Source organism: Pagrus pagrus (genome assembly GCF_965226575.1).
Source record: "Pagrus pagrus genome assembly, chromosome: 22".
In the NCBI taxonomy this organism is placed as follows: Eukaryota; Metazoa; Chordata; class Actinopteri; order Spariformes; family Sparidae; genus Pagrus; species Pagrus pagrus.
Window position 1 is genome coordinate 18,763,122 of NC_140204.1, and position 17,768 is coordinate 18,780,889.

At 40.7% G+C, this 17,768-nt stretch overlaps 1 protein-coding gene and 2 long non-coding RNA genes across 3 annotated transcripts; all 3 read left to right on the forward strand.

Annotated features, from left to right (window-relative positions):
- Positions 1 to 458: 458 nt before the first annotated feature.
- Positions 459 to 4,860, forward strand: LOC311251311 (uncharacterized protein; the record flags this gene model as incomplete). The annotated part of the gene is made up of 3 exons (XM_084343692.1): positions 459 to 462; positions 592 to 1,305; positions 4,772 to 4,860. 3 exons carry the CDS (start codon positions 459 to 461, stop codon positions 4,858 to 4,860), a joined length of 807 nt encoding a protein of 268 aa, XP_084199818.1.
- A 3,042-nt stretch (positions 4,861 to 7,902) lies between these two features.
- On the forward strand, positions 7,903 to 8,551 carry LOC311251143. Its single transcript, XR_014621363.1, has 3 exons — positions 7,903 to 7,990; positions 8,090 to 8,112; positions 8,434 to 8,551. It is a non-coding gene; the product is annotated as an uncharacterized lncRNA (long non-coding RNA).
- Positions 8,552 to 15,891: 7,340 nt separating this feature from the next.
- LOC311251361 lies at positions 15,892 to 16,792 on the forward strand. The gene is made up of 3 exons (XR_014621382.1): positions 15,892 to 15,980; positions 16,100 to 16,134; positions 16,601 to 16,792. It is a non-coding gene; the product is annotated as an uncharacterized lncRNA (long non-coding RNA).
- The last annotated feature ends 976 nt before the right edge of the window (positions 16,793 to 17,768 follow it).

A 17,768-nucleotide genomic window follows, 5' to 3' on the forward strand; every position in this document is an offset into this window, starting at 1 on the left:
AAGTAAATGTAAACCATTGGTGAGATCTCGATGGTGTTGTGTGGATGTGTGGTTGGTTATTTAGATATACCTCTCACCTAATGAGACTCATCGAGAGCTAAACTCTATAGCAGTGAACATGTGCCCACAACTTGCCAATGAAGAGCCTGAATCTTTATTACGATGTGCTTTATTTTCTCATTTAAACTCCAATAATGAGCCGTAATGTTCTTCAAATATCTCTAACCATGTGAATTTTTTTTCAGAAACCACAACTTAACACTATAGATAGCAGTGAGCATGTGATCATGTTTCCTATATGGGACGTAGAGTGTCACTTTAGTCGGCCAATCAAATTCAGTCTTGTCTCTGAAGAGTAGAGAAGCCATCAATATTCTTTCATTCAGCACAGCAGCTTGGACATGATGACATCTCCAGTGTTTGCTCTCTTTCTGCTCACATGTTTGTTCTTGATGAAAATGGGTAAGTTGCTCTTTGTGACTTTAATCTGGTGTAGTGTACGCTCTCAAACAAATGTCTCTCATGTATTTAACTGATTACCCAGATTTGTCACATACCATTACCTATTCATTTGTTTTGTCTTTTATTTAGTTTCAGTTCAGACGTCTGATCTGAAATTCTCCTCATCTGATCGTCAGGAGAGAAGATTTGTATCTGTTGAAACTGGGGACAAGTTGACTTTGCAATGCTTCTATAAAGCTGATGTTCCTCCGAGACTTCGCTGGTATAAACAAACTCTAAGACAGAAACCAAGGCTCATCTCTAATTACTACAAGTATGAGAAAGATGTGACTTTTTATGAAGAATTCAAGAACAATCCACGCTTCACACTGGATACAGAAAATGGTAAAAATCACTTGATGATCACAGATTTGAACATTTCAGACTCGGCCACTTACTACTGCATAAGTTTCTATGCAAACAAGTTAACATTTTTAGAGGACATTACCGTCAGTGTGAAGGGTTCAGGTTTGAACATCCCAGCTTGGGTCCATCAGTCAGCTCCTGAGATCATCCAGCCAGGAGGCTCTGTGACTCTGAACTGTACAGTACACACTGGGACCTGTGATGGAGAACACAGTGTTTACTGGTTCAAACGCTCTCAAGAATCTCATCCAGGACTCATTTACACCCATGGAGGCAGGAATGATCAGTGTGAGAGGAAAGACAACACACAAACACACACCTGTGTCTACAACTTGCCAATGAAGAGCCTGAATCTTTCTCATGCTGGGACCTACTACTGTGCTGTTGCCTCATGTGGACACATCGTGTTCGGAAACGGGACCAAGCTGGACTTTGAGGGTGAGTAACTTTCTAGCAGACACTGTCCCTCATCAAACAAACAAAAAAGAAAACATCGGATGAGTTTTGTTTCTGATGTCTTTCTCTCTGCAGACAAAGTGGACTTGGTGTATTTCTTGACTGGCACGTCAGCATTCTCCACCACTCTGTGTGTTTTAATGGCTTTCTTAGTGTGCATGACGAACAGGAGACACAGCTGCCTTTGTACAGGTAATCGATCATGTTTTCATCTATAGTGCGTGTATATACATGATATTATAGTAAGGCTTCCATTTTGCTTTTCAGAGTCTCAAGCAAGATTTACAGCTCCCTCTGCAACAAATGTCAAGGTATCTTTTGTTGAGAGGACTAAATATGTTACCATTCAGATAAGTTTGTGGCACCAAAATGTTTGTGGAGTTCATTTCTGATTCTGCTTTAATGTCCTTTCATCACCAGGGTTACCAAAGTGAAGATAATGACTACGACAATGTTTCAAGGGAGAACAGGGTCAACAGACGGAGACGACAGAGAGACGACACCTGGAGTGAATGTGTGTACCTCAGTGTAAAGCAGTAGAGCTGTTTCATCTTTGTCTTTGTACAGCAGCACATGACTTCATACTGACTCTTTTAGAAGTATAATAAAGCTTTTGTCTACATGATTTTGCCTAAATATGATGACTGTAAAGTGTTGCTTTCTCATAAACCAAATAAACAAGCTTTTGTAAAGACAACACATGAGAAGTGTAAGTATTTCCTCTGTCTCGTACCTCTGTTTTTGGTGCTGTTAGCTACTTGATTGATTGCTTGATAGAAATATGAGCACTAAGACTATGACAAGTGCAAATCAGAAGTCGTAGGCGAAGAGTATAATGTGTCATGCACACACAATTGTTCCCATCCTTTTATAGTTTCCATGTGGTGAGCAGGGAAAAAATAATATGTCTCTTGTGCATGTTAATGACACTATAGGACAAAGCATTGTGAAGAGCATGCACTAGTGTGAGAGTGTGCGCGTGTGTTTGTAAAGCTACCCAGAAACCACAAAGGTCTTTTGCTGGTGTGGTGAAAAAAAATGCGAACTGACAGGATGGGATGGGCCTTTTCTGAATATTCAGATAAAAAAAAAACACAAGCAAGTCATAGAGGGTCTCCTACAAACCAGTGAAACAAAAATGTAGAAAAGTACAATTCAGCACTTTTAAGCTGCTCTGTGGATCATTTTAAGAGCACTCTGGGAGAACGGCCTGACATTTGGTTACAAGAAAACAAAAGAAGCTCGAGGATCAGGTCTGAAAATTAGACCGTCCACCTGGGCATCATGTTTTCATCACAGCCGATAAACACGTGTGACTACTGCAGAGTCCTTTGACTGGAGAATGAATGCCTTCCTGCTTAAGACAAAAGCCAGATGTTAGTGGGTGTTTTGTCCAGTGTGAAAGGGGTATTAGTCTGATGCCATTGTGTCTCTTCAGTAGAGCAGAGTCTGCAGTGATCTGTTTTCATTGCACTATATCACATTTCACTTTAATTGATACGCCGACTTTTTCACCTGAGGCAAGTGTAAAAACTTTTTTGCTTTTGTTTTTCAAATTTGGGGCTTTGTCACTCATTTTTTTTATGCATCATTTCAAAATGCGCCAAAACTGGTGGATGGAAACACACCTATTGACAGAGCACCTTCAGATCTATAAATACCTCGTGCTTACCAGAAGTGTAAGTGAAGAGTACAACCTTGTAACTGGGCAGCTCTCAGCAACTGATGTTTGTTTTGACTCCTGTGGTGACTAAAGTGTGAACTGCTGTGAAAAAGGTTTCAGCTCGTGGAAACTTGAGCACAGGAAGACCAACCTGTGGTCTCGAGGCCACAGCGTACAGCAGCTCAGACGGCAGCAGAGAGAAGTCATTTTGAAAGGGTAGCTGTAGCTGTGTGAAACAAGGGTCGTGTTCACTGCACATAACATGATGTGTACACAAACAGGAACTACTACAAGGATTGGATTGAATGGTTTAAGGTCCAGTTTATAAGATAGTTCATTCTTGAGTCTCATTCCATTAGGCAGGGCCAGCCACCAAGCCAAAGTGTCAGTATTTTGCAAGTTGGGAACGATGACTCAGCAATCAACTATCTAAATTGGACCTTTAGCACTTTAGTGAGATTTAGTGAATATTAAACAGTATGGAACAGCTCAATTATTAAAGTGTCTTTGGGTATATCAACAAACAATCATTACCTGCAGCAGTTTGGATGCACAGTAAGACAGAGTCACACCAGTGTTGCACACTTTGCATACTATTTGGTATGAACTTCATGCACCTGTTTGTACATATAATAATTTATTATTGATCGCGGCTTTGGCTCACATTTAGGTTTGTGTTTTGTTTTTCAAAGTAAGTTTTTACCTTGCATTTGTCAGATTAGATGGCTCTGTGTTGCCAAAACAGGAAAATGAGTCCCCCCTGACTGTAGATGGTGTGTATCTGTGTGAACAAACTTTCACGTGCCAAACCCTGCACACTATAGAGCCCAGTGTGTAATATACACTGCTCAGATAAATGAAGGGAGCACTTTAATCACACATCAGATCTTGATGACTGATTTATTCAAGTTGAAAATCTTTGCTGATGTACGTTGTATAATTTGCTGAGAACAAAATGACTAACAAAGGTCAATGGAAACCTAAATCATCAACCCACTGAGGGCTGGATTCAAAATCACACTGAAAATCAAAGTAAATAATTAAAATCATGGGTATGGCCCCCCCCCCCGCGTGCCTGTATACACTCCCGACAACGTCTGGGCATGCTCCTGATGAGTCAGCAGATGGTGTCCTGGGGGATCTCCTCCCAGACCTTGATCAGGGTGTCCGTGAGCTCCTGGACAAACTGTGGCAGTACTTGGTGGCATCAGAAGTGCTGATACATAACATACCATAGGGGCTCAATTGGATTTAGGTAATAATAATAATAGTAATAATAATAATAATACATTTTATTTGTAACGCACTTAACTTTAACAAAAAATCTCAAAGTGCTACAACAACAACCAAAAAAGAAAAATAAGTTAAAACAAGAGTTAAAAGCGGTTATCAAAGTAACACAAGCAAAAAAAAGGTCAGGGGAATGAGAGGGCCAGTCAATAGCATAAAGGCCTTCATCATCCAGGAACTGCCTACACACTCTGCCCACATGAGGCCAGACATTGTCCTGCACCAGGAGGAACACAGGGCCCACTGCACCAGCATAAGGTCAGACAATCGCTCTAAGGATTTCATCCTGGTATCTAACAGCAGTCAGGGTACCGTTGGCTATGACATGGACATCTGTGTGAACTTCCAAGGATATGCCTCCCCAGACCATCACTGACCCGCCAACAAACCGGTCATGCTGGATGATGTTACAGGCAGCATAACGTTCAACATGGCATCTCCAGTCTTTTCAGCCTGTCACATGTGCTCAATGTGAACCTGCTCTCATCTGTGAAGAGAATGGAGCACCAATGGTGGACCTGCTAAATCTGGTGTTATCTGGAGAATGCCAATCAACCTGCAGGGTGCTGGGCTGTGAGTACTAGAGGCCCTCATGCCACCCTCATTGAGTCCGTGTCTGACAGTTTGTGCTCCTCCTGTTGCAAGCCGACACTTGCTCCTGCACCTTAGAGAAACCTTTGTTGTTGCTCCTGTACCCTACACTGGGAAGATCACTGGACCCCTGGTCTCTCAGCTTCTGCAGTGATTTGCAATTTCTACTCAGTGTTACATGGCAGATCCCATGTGCCTTTGCAACTGCGTAGTCTTCTTAGCATGTTAGCTTAGCTGCCAGTGCGATATTGCTAACAACTATTAACCAAACATCAACACAACAACAACCGAGTAAACAGCCAACTCTCTTTACACTCTGACCCTAAGAGACACTAATTCATAGTTCCAGATGTGGGTTTTGGGGCTTGCTTACCTGTAAACATAAACGTGACACAGCATTGTAACTCATGCGCTCTTCTCTGAGCTTCATCTGAACAACACAATAGCTGTGTTCGAAATCATCCACTCATTCACTCACTCCCTATCCCCTACATCGTGTATATGATATAGTGCACTACATCATGTACACGATGTAGGGTACGACGGGAGGAGAATTCGGACACTACACGGGTAATTTTCTGAACGTGGTTATGTCAGCAGATGCGCCAGATACTCATGTGACGTGAGTGGGCGCGCCGAGCATCATGTAAACAAACCTGACGGTATAAAGATGTGATTCTTCATGGCAGTTGTGTTTCTTGGTCAATAAACTGTTGAGATATCAATGGTGGTGAGTTTGGTTTTGTCAACTACTGTTTTGTGTCCTCGTCATGAGCTGTAAATGCTCGGGGTTGTGCACAAGCTGTAACATACCTAGCGCGTGCGAATTAACGTTAGTGGTCAGTAGCTATTTAGCTCGTAAGCTATCGGCTACTTTCTTTCGAAAACAGTTGTGTTCTTCTTCTCCTCTGACAAACCACGACAGCATTGCATTGTGGGATACGGGAGCACAATGAAATGTACATCGCTTGTTCACTCAATTTTGCGGTGCATTGTGGGTATTTTGTCGTCCACTACATAGTGGATGAAATCAGCCACGGAGAATTCGAACAACACTACAAAATGGTGAACACACTCTATAGTGCACTACATCCGTGATAGGGGGCGATTTCGAACACAGCTAATGTATGTATTGACCTGCGCTGACCAAGAGCGACCTTAAACCACAAACTCCCTCTTGTGGTGAAACTCTGGAATTACATTGTCTAACTCTTGTCCTTTGAGCCACAAACAATTACCAAACAGTTCAAAATAAAGAAACAAATATCTAGGGGCGTGTCCTTTTAAGCCACTGTCCCACACACCTGTTTCCAGCCTTGCCAACCACCATGTGTGATCGGGGAGGAAGTGGGTACACACTGAAAGGATCGTGTGACTCCTATCTTATCCCTGATTGGTGGATACGGTGGTGTTAATCTCTCCCCATGTTGACAGTAGAACAAAAGGTCTGGTCATTTTCAGACATTTTAATGCAGAAATGTTGCATATCGCCTCTGTAACTGTGGATCAAACAGCAGAAAGTCAGAGAAACAGTTGAAATAGGGTTAAATGTTCCTTAATCAACCTATCTTGAAAATGATCCTTCCAATGCTGTATGTGGCGAGTAGTTATGTTCGTGTCATGTAGTTGTTACTGTCCCAAGGGAGGGGGACGATGAACATGTGTGCACTGTTTCCATAATAGGATGTTCAATCTGATTGGCCAATCAAGTACAGTCTCCTCTGTGAAGAGTAGAGGACGTATAGAGACTCAATTCATTCAGCACAGCATTCGAAGCACGATGACACCTCCAAGCTTTGCTCTGTGTTTCACATGTGTGTTCATGGCCAATATGGGTAAGTTGTGTTTTGTTACTGCACTATAATACTTTACCATGTGTTGGTTTGTAACATGTCATCATGCATTCTGTGAAACAGATCATTACAACATGCCGGCATTAGATTAACTGTGTATATGCTTTGTTTCTTCATTTTCTCCTCAGCTCACATGACGACTTTAAAACAATCATCATTGGATTTTCAGTCAGCAGATGTTGGAGCTAGTGTGACTTTGCTGTGCTCCTGCCAAGACACTAACGCAGTAATGTTTTACTGGTATAAGCAAACTGTGGGACAGACACCAGCGCTGGTGTCTACTTTCTATACGCAAAATAATAATGGCACCCTTTATGATGAATTTAAGAACAATCCACGATTCTCAGTGGACACTGAAAACCGTAAATGTCACTTGAAGATTTTGGACGTGCAAATTTCAGACTCAGCTACTTACTACTGTGTAGGGAGCAATTTATATGACTTTGAGTTTGTATTTTGTGACGGCATTACCGTCAGTGTGAAGGGTTCAGGTATGAACATCCCAGCTTGGGTCCATCAGTCAGCATCTGAGATCATCCAGCCAGGAGGCTCTGTGACTCTGAACTGTACAGTACACACTGGGACCTGTGATGGAGAACACAGTGTTTACTGGTTCAAACACTCTCAAGAATCTCATCCAGGACTCATTTACACCCATGGAGGCAGGAATGATCAGTGTGAGAGGAAAGACAACACACAAACACACACCTGTGTCTACAACTTGCCAATGAAGAGCCTGAATCTTTCTCATGCTGGGACCTACTACTGTGCTGTTGCCTCATGTGGACACATACTGTTTGGAGACGGGACCAACGGAGACTTGAAAGGTAAGTAGGTTTCCATTAGAGCTTTTCTCATTTGAGAAATAGTCATGTTAATTTTTTTCCCCCATTTTTCTTAATAATCACATGCTGACAGGAGCTACTGGTCATTAACATACTGACATTGAAGCATTTTTTTTCACTTAGCTGTGGGAGATAAAGATTTTGTTTTGTTTTTAGAATCACCAGTAACTCTTTCAATGTACAAATTTGCATGTCAGCATTGTTCAAGATGGACTTGAAAATAACCAAAGCTATCCTTTAATCAACATTAAGAGGAAAACATCTCAGAGCTCTGTCATGTCTGCCGCTGTCTTTCCGTACAGATGAGGTGGCCTCTCCCCTCTGGGTGTATTTCTTGAGTGCGGCTTTGACATTCACCACCATCCTGGTTGTTTTACTGGCTCTCTCACTGTACAAGATGAACAAAATAAACTGCCAGTGTTCAGGTAACTGATACTATTTGAATCAGCCTGCAAGTATTGAGCGTATTATGCATTTAAAAAAAGAAGGTTTTTAATTTGTGTGACACAATGTACCATTTTCAGAAACCTCTACTCCAGATACAGTGGTAAGTAACATTTTCTATTGAAAAGGGAGCATTTTTAATAGCACAGCAATATTCTTATTTATACTTGACAGCAGGTGTCATGGGGGAAAAAATAAATTGTGAAAGTCAGGTTTGTAGGTTTTAGGTTACAATTTGACAGCTCTATAATGGTATGTTTAGTTGTCAAATGTTAACAGTGTTAAATGTTATATTCTGTTCATAAAAACACACAAATGCATTAATTTTCTATTTTTCTCTGTGACACTTGCTGAGTTCTGTACATCTCTTTCTTGTGCTGTATCTTTTAAAATAGTGATGAACCATTTTACATTTTGTTACCAGTTACATCAGGATGCAGAGAGCCTTCATTACGCTGCTTTAAGGGCTCACAAGCCCAACAGATCAAGAAGACAGAGGAACAACACCGACAGTGAATGTGTGTACTCCAGCGTGAAGCAGTAGAGCCAGATATGTTTCAGTTCTTTGTTGTACCGACGCATTTTTTTTCATGTTTTTTTTTCATTAGGGTGATTTCAAGTTGAACTTGTACTCTTACTATGATTCCACCTAATATAATAAAGGCTTGCTTGCAATAAACTCTTGGACTGAAAGAACATCTTGTCTTGTGTCAAAGGGTTTTCTTCAAAGTGAAGAGCAAGTTCACCATTTTCGGTATCTGTCCAATAGAACTAAACTGAACGGAACGGGCTGGGGCTTAACCAAGTAGTGGCTGGTGCTGAAACCAGAAACTGACCAGAGGTTGTTCATTTAAGCCTGAATTTGATATGGGTAGATCAAAACTTGCTATATCTGTTATTTAGTACAAAACTATTTGCAGAGCAGCCTCAGAACTGAGCTGCAGATCAATGTTTTTGATCACAAGAGTAAGAGAACTATTTACAGAACATAGTTTGTTATAATCATGAATGAATAAACCTTAGCCAGATACTCAATGACAATTTTCCCTCAACCCTATGAAAAACATCCACTGATTTCCACCAGTTGTTGCCAAATCTCAATGAACCACCCTCACAGCTCTGTGGGCTGAGCTCCGAGAGTTTGTTCCCACAATTATAACCGACCCTGCATCATTGGCATCACATGTGCAGTTATTGACACAGTTACAAGGAATATTTAAAAAAATGATATAAACAATAAACCCATGAGTAAAATTATGAAAAGGAAGTACAATTGACAACACGATCACATCATACAGTCTTTATAAACCTTCTGTCCTGTGTAAGAGGGCAGATACATGTATATTTTGTATGCCAGTGTTACAGCAACAGACAACATATTGTTCAGATGGTATACAGCTCCACCTTCCCATTACCCCCAGCAATCTGTGAAAACAACCAGCACGGTGTAAAAGTTAATCTCACATGATCTTCAAAGTGCGGTATATTGCTGGAAGGAAGTGGGTGGATGGATGTATCTGGGTTTATGGTTTGTATCGTGTGCCCTCTTTAGATTGTATTTCAGGTGTACAATCATCTCCCTACACTGTGATCTCATCTTTTATGTGTTAGTTCCTGACTCATAAATTCAAGAATATACCACAAGGGGTGATCAAGCATACCATGAGGCTGCTTCGTGTGCACCGAAAGGAAGTCCTGCCTCCAACAGGTGGGCTAGGTTAGGTGTAGTAGACCTTACCACAAAGTAGGGATTTCACCTTAGTCAAGTAGAGAATTTAAGGGCACCTTTAACCAAGTCTGACACCCACACAAAATAGGTGATGAGAAAGCAGCCTCAAAAGCAGTTAGTCTGACACAAAATGGGGCAACGTAAGGCCTAATTCATCACATTGTGTATGTAAGTTATTTATTGGACATGCTGCCACAAACCCAGAGCTGTAAGAAGGTACTTGTGAATTCTTTGCCTTAACAGTGAAGTGATTTCAGACCCTGTTGTGTCTTTGTATCTGTGGTTTCAGGCAGGATGTTTCTACATCAGTGGTTCTCAGTTCTCTGAACCTGGCCTTTAGATTCTATCCGCAACAGAAGTATTGAGATCGTTTACTAAGGTAGAAGAGACGCCACAGTGGTAGTTGAAGTACTGCATTGAACATTTCATTTAAAAATGAACACACGCAGATCATGAGCAGACTATTCAGTCTGTGAGAACAGTTGTATAGTGTCTTCTCTGGAGAAGTTTCATCAAGTCTGAGAAAATAACCCTGATAACTCACCAGTAAGAAACTGAGATGAAAAGACTCATTTCAAAATTGGCCATATTTGTGACTTATTTTTTCTGTTTGAACACTATAACAATCTAGTGTTTCTGTGGGCTTTGCTTGTTTTTCTCTCATGATGCTTATGTTGCCTTGACATTTCAGCTTCATCACAGAAAACAGGCCACACCTTTCACTCCTTGTCTTTTTATAGCAATCAATCGTTGTGGTCTCCAGTTAAAGAAGAGAACTGTCTACACATTGGTCGAGTTTGGTCATGCGCCTGTTTAAGATTGTCTTTGTGCTTTTTTTGTGTTTGTATGTAGGTGGTTTTCAAGCAGGATGTCCTCATTTGTTGCAAGGGACCCGTGTAACTTCACAGGAACCTTTTTTTGTGTTCAACCACACACGGATGTTAAAGCGCTGTTATGGTTAGCAAAATCTGAGCAAAGTTTCTGGGTTGATTAGACAATAGGTTCAAGGTGTTCGCACTGGTTTTTTAACTGTTTAGTTGGTTGTTGTTCTTCATATGCTTTAATTATATCTCCACATAATTCATCGTCCTCTACAAACCAAAGTTAGTGTATGAGGAGAGAAACATTAGCTTTTTAAAGTAGCTTTTATTAAGAAGTGTAACAAAGAACGACAATATGTTTTTATACTTATTGTGTGTCATTTCTGACAACTGTAACATAGATTCTGATTTACATGAGCATTTTTTCCCAAACTGAATTAAGGACTCTGCCTGCTCTTACCAACGTAAACCAAGAGACAAACAGTCACAAAGAACAAGAGAATCCCAGTTCTGATGATGGAGAGCAAGACTAAGATTCTCATCTGGGCCATTTGGTCCTCAGCATCACTTTGGACAAACAGCTTGCTTCCATTACCAAACAGTATCCCCCCACAGGAGGCCACGGCGCAGTAGTAGGTTCCAGCATCAGAGGAGCTTAGGTTCATCTTCTGCAAATGGTAGACACAGCTCTCTTGAGGAGACCCTGGTGTAGAGACGCGTTTCCACCGATCCCCGGGCGTGTGAAGGATTCCTTGGCGAGACTCATGTCTGAACCAGTAAACACTGTGTTCTCCATCACAGGTTCCAGTGTGCACTGTGCAGTTAAAAGTCACAGAGCCTCCTTGTGGGACGATCTTGGAGTCTGGCCCCTGGATTACTTCCTTGAGGTTGACTCCTACAATCCAAAAGAATTCGCAAGGGAAAACAGTCTGAGAAACTATTGTATTTAAGTAGCTTTTCTTGTGTTTAATTTTTCGACACAAGGTTTATTTAGCCTTTAATTGTATTTTTATTTTATTTCGTATATGTATTTTAAGAAAGCGCTCACCTAAAAATGAAAACTTAGTCATTATTTACTTGCCCTCATGTCGATGGAAACTCAGGTGAAGTTTTGTAGCCCACAAACATTTCTGGAGCTTCACAGTCAAACAGCGTTGCAGCATTCTCGGAAACGACTGAAGTAGATGGGGACTTTTTTTAAAAACGTAAAAAAACAACAGAAAAACATAAATTGGCTCCATTCAGAGACTCTAGTTTAAGTCTGAAAAGATGATATTTACACCACCGATTCACCTCGGACACGGTCCATGCTACAGTTTTATTAAGATTCTGCCTTAGAATAACATCTTTTCAAATCAACGTGGGATCTCGGGGGTTGGATTGCGCAGGACGAGCTGCATGGTGCCATTTATGTTTTCTTTTCTGTTTTTTTGCTTTTTTAAGTTTCAAACAAATCCCCACCTTCTTTATTTGTTTCGGAGAATGCTGCAACTCAGTTTTACTGTGAAGCTTCAGAAATATTAAGTGGACTACAAAACTTTGAAAACGAAATATTTGGAATGCTAAATTTTTAGCAACCTCTGCATGACATCTATAGTCAAAACCAATCAGAAATAAAAGCACAATACCTCTGACACTTAGAAAGACCCCCTCTCCAAACTCCACTCTGTTGGAGTGTGAGCTCCCACAGAAGTATGTCGCTGAATCTGAGATGTGGACATCAGAGATGTGTAAATGATTCGTCCCGTCCTTCATTTGCACAGAGAATCGAGGGTGCTTCTCCATCCAGTGGATGCCTTTGGATGGTTGGTCATACTTGTAAATACTGGTGAGGAGCTCAGGTCCACCTCCTAAGGTTTGTCGGTACCAGGAGAAGTGCATCGCCACTTGGCTGTCATAGAAACAATGTAAAGTCACATTGTCCCCAACACTGGTGGATATAACCCCAGTGTCCTGTTTGACTGCGGTCGACTGGATCACTGCTGACAGGTGAACTAGGTCAAACAGACAAAATGTAAAAGAAACATGAACTGAAATTCAATTTTTTAGCCTTAATTTGAAAAACAGATTTAACATATTTCATATCAAGAGACTTACATACTCCGCAGAGGATCATATACAGCTGCATCGTCTCAGAGGGCTAAAGAGCAGAATGCTTAGAGTGAAAAAGCAGACGTCAGCTTCAAAATGGGGTTGCATTTGATTGGTTGTTAATAGGGTCAGACTATGTGGCACTTTAAATATCCGTCTTGGCCACAGTTAAAGGTTGAATAACCTAACTGTAACACAGACCTCATGTTCAAACTCAAAAGCTGTGTAGGACATTAAGGTATACTCAAAAATGTTTATGGGTTTCTTCATTACTGGACACATACCTTTAAGATCCCCTTCAGGCATGTTTAACAGCATATACACTGAAATTCTTCACTTTGAATAAAATAATAAATAGAAGTCACCCAGACTTAAAAATGACAAAGGTTGCATCTACTGCCGCTCTCATTAAGGAAAACGTAATCAATAAGTTACAGATTGGGTCACGATTGGATTTCAAACTAGTTGTGAGGCCACAAAGTCCTGTTTGTGCACCCACGTCTCAAAATGAGATTTAAACTCTCCCCCTCCTGTGAATTCTGCAGAGTTCAAGCTCAAACATCACAGTGAAGTAACAATACGCAAAAGACATTTTTTAGAAACATTTTTCAGAGCAGGATGTTTTTGTTGATAGGAGTCTGTAGTGCCTCCTATAGGGGACACGTTGCAATATGTTGTGAGCAACAGTCAGATGTGATTTTATCTGCCCTTTTGGTTGTACAGTATCTTTATAGTACAGTGATTCGGTTAATGTGAGGGGAAGACTTAGATGATTGTGGAAGTCTGATAAAAGAAGGTCTGGCTGCCTAAAAACAATATGTAAGATTTCTGCAGTCAAATGTCTAAAAAATGACTAGACCTTTGGTATATATATGCTGTTTAGTTGTGTGCTTACATTATGCAAAATGTTTCCAACAATGTTCAAGCCCCCAAGTTCACTCAAGGAAACAATGATCTTCATTTGGTTGCCTGTCACTATAAATTCCAGGAGGGAGTCAGAAAGTGAGGAAGATGGCAAACGAGACAAAACGTAACATGAATAAAACTGGTTTCGGCTGAGTCACACTGAAGAGGTGTGTGTCTATCTGTGTGTTTGAATTCAGGTCAACCTCTCACTAAAATCAGCACTCACCAGAGATTCCAGTTCTCTCGGTTATTTATCTCCTCTCTGCATCGTTACATTCATGAAGTAAATTTCCCCTCCAGCTCCAGGTTGCAGTAAACATTACAGTATATAAACACCCAAAAATGGAGGTCACCTCTGCAGACCGCTGCTGCAGTCAGGTTGATAAACAGGGGTTAAGATAAATCAACTTTATGGTCATTTCTAAGCTTGCCTCACATTGGTAAACGGCTGTAGATCAGAGCAAAATCTGATGTGACTGCAGATGTTTATCCCTCTAGAAGCTCTGGCTCTGCACCTGACCTCCAGAGCTGGTGGGCTTTGAGCTGCCCACACACAACGCTCAGCAAACGTTTTTTGTTCTGTGTAGTTTTAGATACCCCTTGTGGCAGAAATTACATATAGCATGTTCTAAGTGCTGTCTTGATAGTTGTTGTTTTACTCATGTGGTCAACACCTCCCTCCGTCACTGGGAGAACCTGTGAAGTCCCTTGCTCTTTCATATCAAGGAATGGTGCTCCTCAGGGCTACATGCTTGGCCCACTGCTATTCAGACTGTTAACCCCTAGATGCCAAGTAATTTCAAATTGCAAGTTTGCTGATGACAGAGTCGTGGTAGATTGTATCAGCAACAATGATACAACATAAAAATCAATGGCACCAGTGTGCAGAGAGTCAGAGGCACCAAGTATTAACATCAAGGAGTTGCTTCTACCTTTCCTAGTTCCTCTCTTTAACATCAGAAACATCCTTACATACATGGTCCTCCAACAATATTTGTAACATTGTTTGTAATCATGCTTTTCATGGTATTTAGATATTTTATTATTTTCTCTTACTTTTTTTTTATTTGTTTTGATTTATTTTTTTACTTGTGAACTGATTTACCTGTATTATTGTGTTGTTCAATTACCCCTGTCTGTGCACATTGGTCCAAGAGAGGAACAACATGTTGTTAAACTGTATTCATGAACACAGATGTATAACAAAAAACGTGCATGTGATTTATACTGTCTGAGCTGTTGTATCAGACTTTTACAAATGAGGTGAGGATATCTTCCATGATGGCTGTACATTAAACTGTAAGAGCAGCAGAGGAATTGTTACTTGTGGTGTCAGAAATTCTTTGAAGCCCATTTTATCTCAGCTTGCATCAGGCACAGACATTCATGGTGAAGATTTGAGGTCTTTACATAAATTATTCAATACCCCGCCCCTTTCCAATGAACGCCCCTTTACAGTAACATAAAGTGCCCTAGCTGTGACACGGTTATACGCACAATGAAGAGCTTCACCTTGATGACATCTTTACTTCTCTGCAGCCTCAGTAAGTACTGGAAGCAGTAAATACAATCGGATGAACTACCCTTAATTTTTACTTACAAATTAGTGAGTATTGAGCTTATTTAGATGTCTTGTTGGTTTATCAGCTAAAGGAATAAACCTCATGTTGTGTCTGCTGTTTGTTTCAGACTGGATCTCTGTCTCCGGTTCCGAGTCTCACACTGTGAAGGTTCAGCCTGGCAAAGAAGTCACACTGCTGTGCTCCAACCTTGCCACAAGTCCAACTCAGACAGACTGGTTCAGAGTGGTCAACAGAACCAAGCCCCACTGTATCTCCTCTGTGTACGGGTCTGATGGTAAAGTTTCATTCTGTGATGGATTTCAAAATGGAAAATTTGAAATGAGCTCCAACGTCTCCACTGTTTTCCTGAAGATCAAGCAAGTGGATTTATCTGACACCGGACTGTATTTCTGTGGATTTTACATAAAAGCACATACAGTCATTTCCACTGCAACATACTTAAACGTTCAAGGTAAGACAGGGAGTGATCTCTTTTCCTCGTCACATTGACACTATATCTCAAATGTATTGTCACAGAGGTATGAAAACAGCATGAAGACAAACAGCGAAACAATAGGCATCAAATTATTACTTCCCCATTTTCTTTTAAAGGTGATGGTTTGGCTGATGATGACAGTTTTCACAATCAAAGTAAGTTTCTCCTCTTCTCTGCTAAGAGTTTCTTAAACGGGAAAGTTATCGAGGGTAAAGCCACCAAATTAAAAGTCTAATTCTACCATTTTTCTAGGAGAGGAGAAGGATGGAATGGCAAACCTAATGTGTTTGAGCCTGAGTGGTCTGACTGTCCTCCTCACAATAGTCATCATAATTCTGGCTGTTAAAATCAAGAAACTTCAGATAGGTACAGTAGATTTACAATTTGTTGCACATCCCCATGTACATTCTGTCTACATGATGGAAAGCATAAAGCATATAGTGAATAATAATGAACAAACCAGACCTCTATCTTTTGCCATTTAGCTGTGAGGGAAGAGGAGCAGCCTGGAAGAAACAAGGTAAATCCAACGTTAACTTATATAAACTGTTTGTTGTGTTTTTTAAAGTTGCATTTAAACGCACACGTCTCTTAATGATCTCCGTCCCGAGCTGCTGCAGGTCGTATCAAACTGTAAAATCAGAAAGGCAAAACAGTCCTCTTAAATGTAGAGCTAAAATTATCCTCATTATTTCATACTTAAAACCTAACTTTTGTTCTCCAAGCTTTAAATTGAGGTTCGTTAACATGGAGTAAAATATGCATTTCTGAACAACTGGTGATTTTGCTTAGAATGTGAGCACACTAGTCATAGCTGTACTTCTTCCTTTTTCTTAATAATTCTTTGATTTATTTATTTATTGCCTCAGAAACACATGAAAATGCTCCATCAGCTCAACCTGGAGATAATTTGTCAGTAAAGACTTAAAATCATTTCACGCAGATTTTTTGGTGTCCGTGATAAAGTAAGTGACTCTCAATTACAGAATCTGGGCTCAGATGACCTGAACTACGCAGCAGTAAGTTTCCAGGCTAAACCGAAAAGAAACCGCAGGCCTGCATCAGCGAGAGAGATGGAGCCACATGTTGTGTACGCTGCCACCAGATAGATTCAGGAAGCAACTGGAACTGTAGCTCGGAGTAGAGCAAATGCTTTATCATGTCAACCTGCTGTTGTGTTTTTGTGTGGGTGGAAGGTGTCAAAAAAATAAATTTTGAAGAATGTGTTTGAATTTTATTTTCCGTGTTTCTTTCATTCACTCTTGGTCAAAGTGTCTGCCTTTATTTTTTGTCTGAGAGGACAAACAGCATGCTTAATGTGTGACAGGGGAGGAGGAGTCAGAGAGGACACTGATGAGTGAAATGGTCTGTGGAGAGAGCAAAGAGTGAGGCTCACATCACTTGTTTGGCAGGAAGAGACAGCTCAGTGTGGTCTGAGAGCAACTGAGGTGAAAATGACGCGGCCTCTGAAGTTCTGTAGAAAGTAGCCTCTAAAAGGAAGCAGTGAGAAGCAGCGTCTCGTGACAGCATCAAACTAGCTGCTGTAATAAGACTTTTTTGAAAAAATGTAGAAATAAAATAACAATAGAATAAATCAGCCGTCTGTGGTGACACACACTGTCAGTAAAAGATAAAGTTTCCACCACAGGAAGATTTCAGCCATTTGACCACAAACATCAAAGGTAATGCTGCTCTCACAGAACGAGAATAGTAACCTTAACAATGTATCAGTCACATCTCTTCACCCCTCATTTCTTTACACAAAGGTTCCTCATAGATAGTTCACTGAATTAGTTTTAGAGCACAGGGAAGTAAGCTGGAATAAGTAACTGGTAGCAAAAAGGAGAATGTTCAACATGACAGAGTTTGCAGCCATGCGAGTGGCTCTGAGGCTGCACCAAGGCTCAGACACCCGGTGTTAGCTAAATGACATTTACTATTGGCTGTATGCTAACATGCTCACAATATCAATGTTAGGGGTCGTACAATTCCATGACAATCCATCATCATCAGTAGTTGCTAGTAATAGATATCTCATTCAAAGCCATTAAAGTCAGCCTTACAGCGGTGCTACACTTAAAAACGTCAGCCTCTCTATTTGTACAGAATGGAAAAATAATGACGTAAAGAAAATAACAGCGGAATAAACCAGCC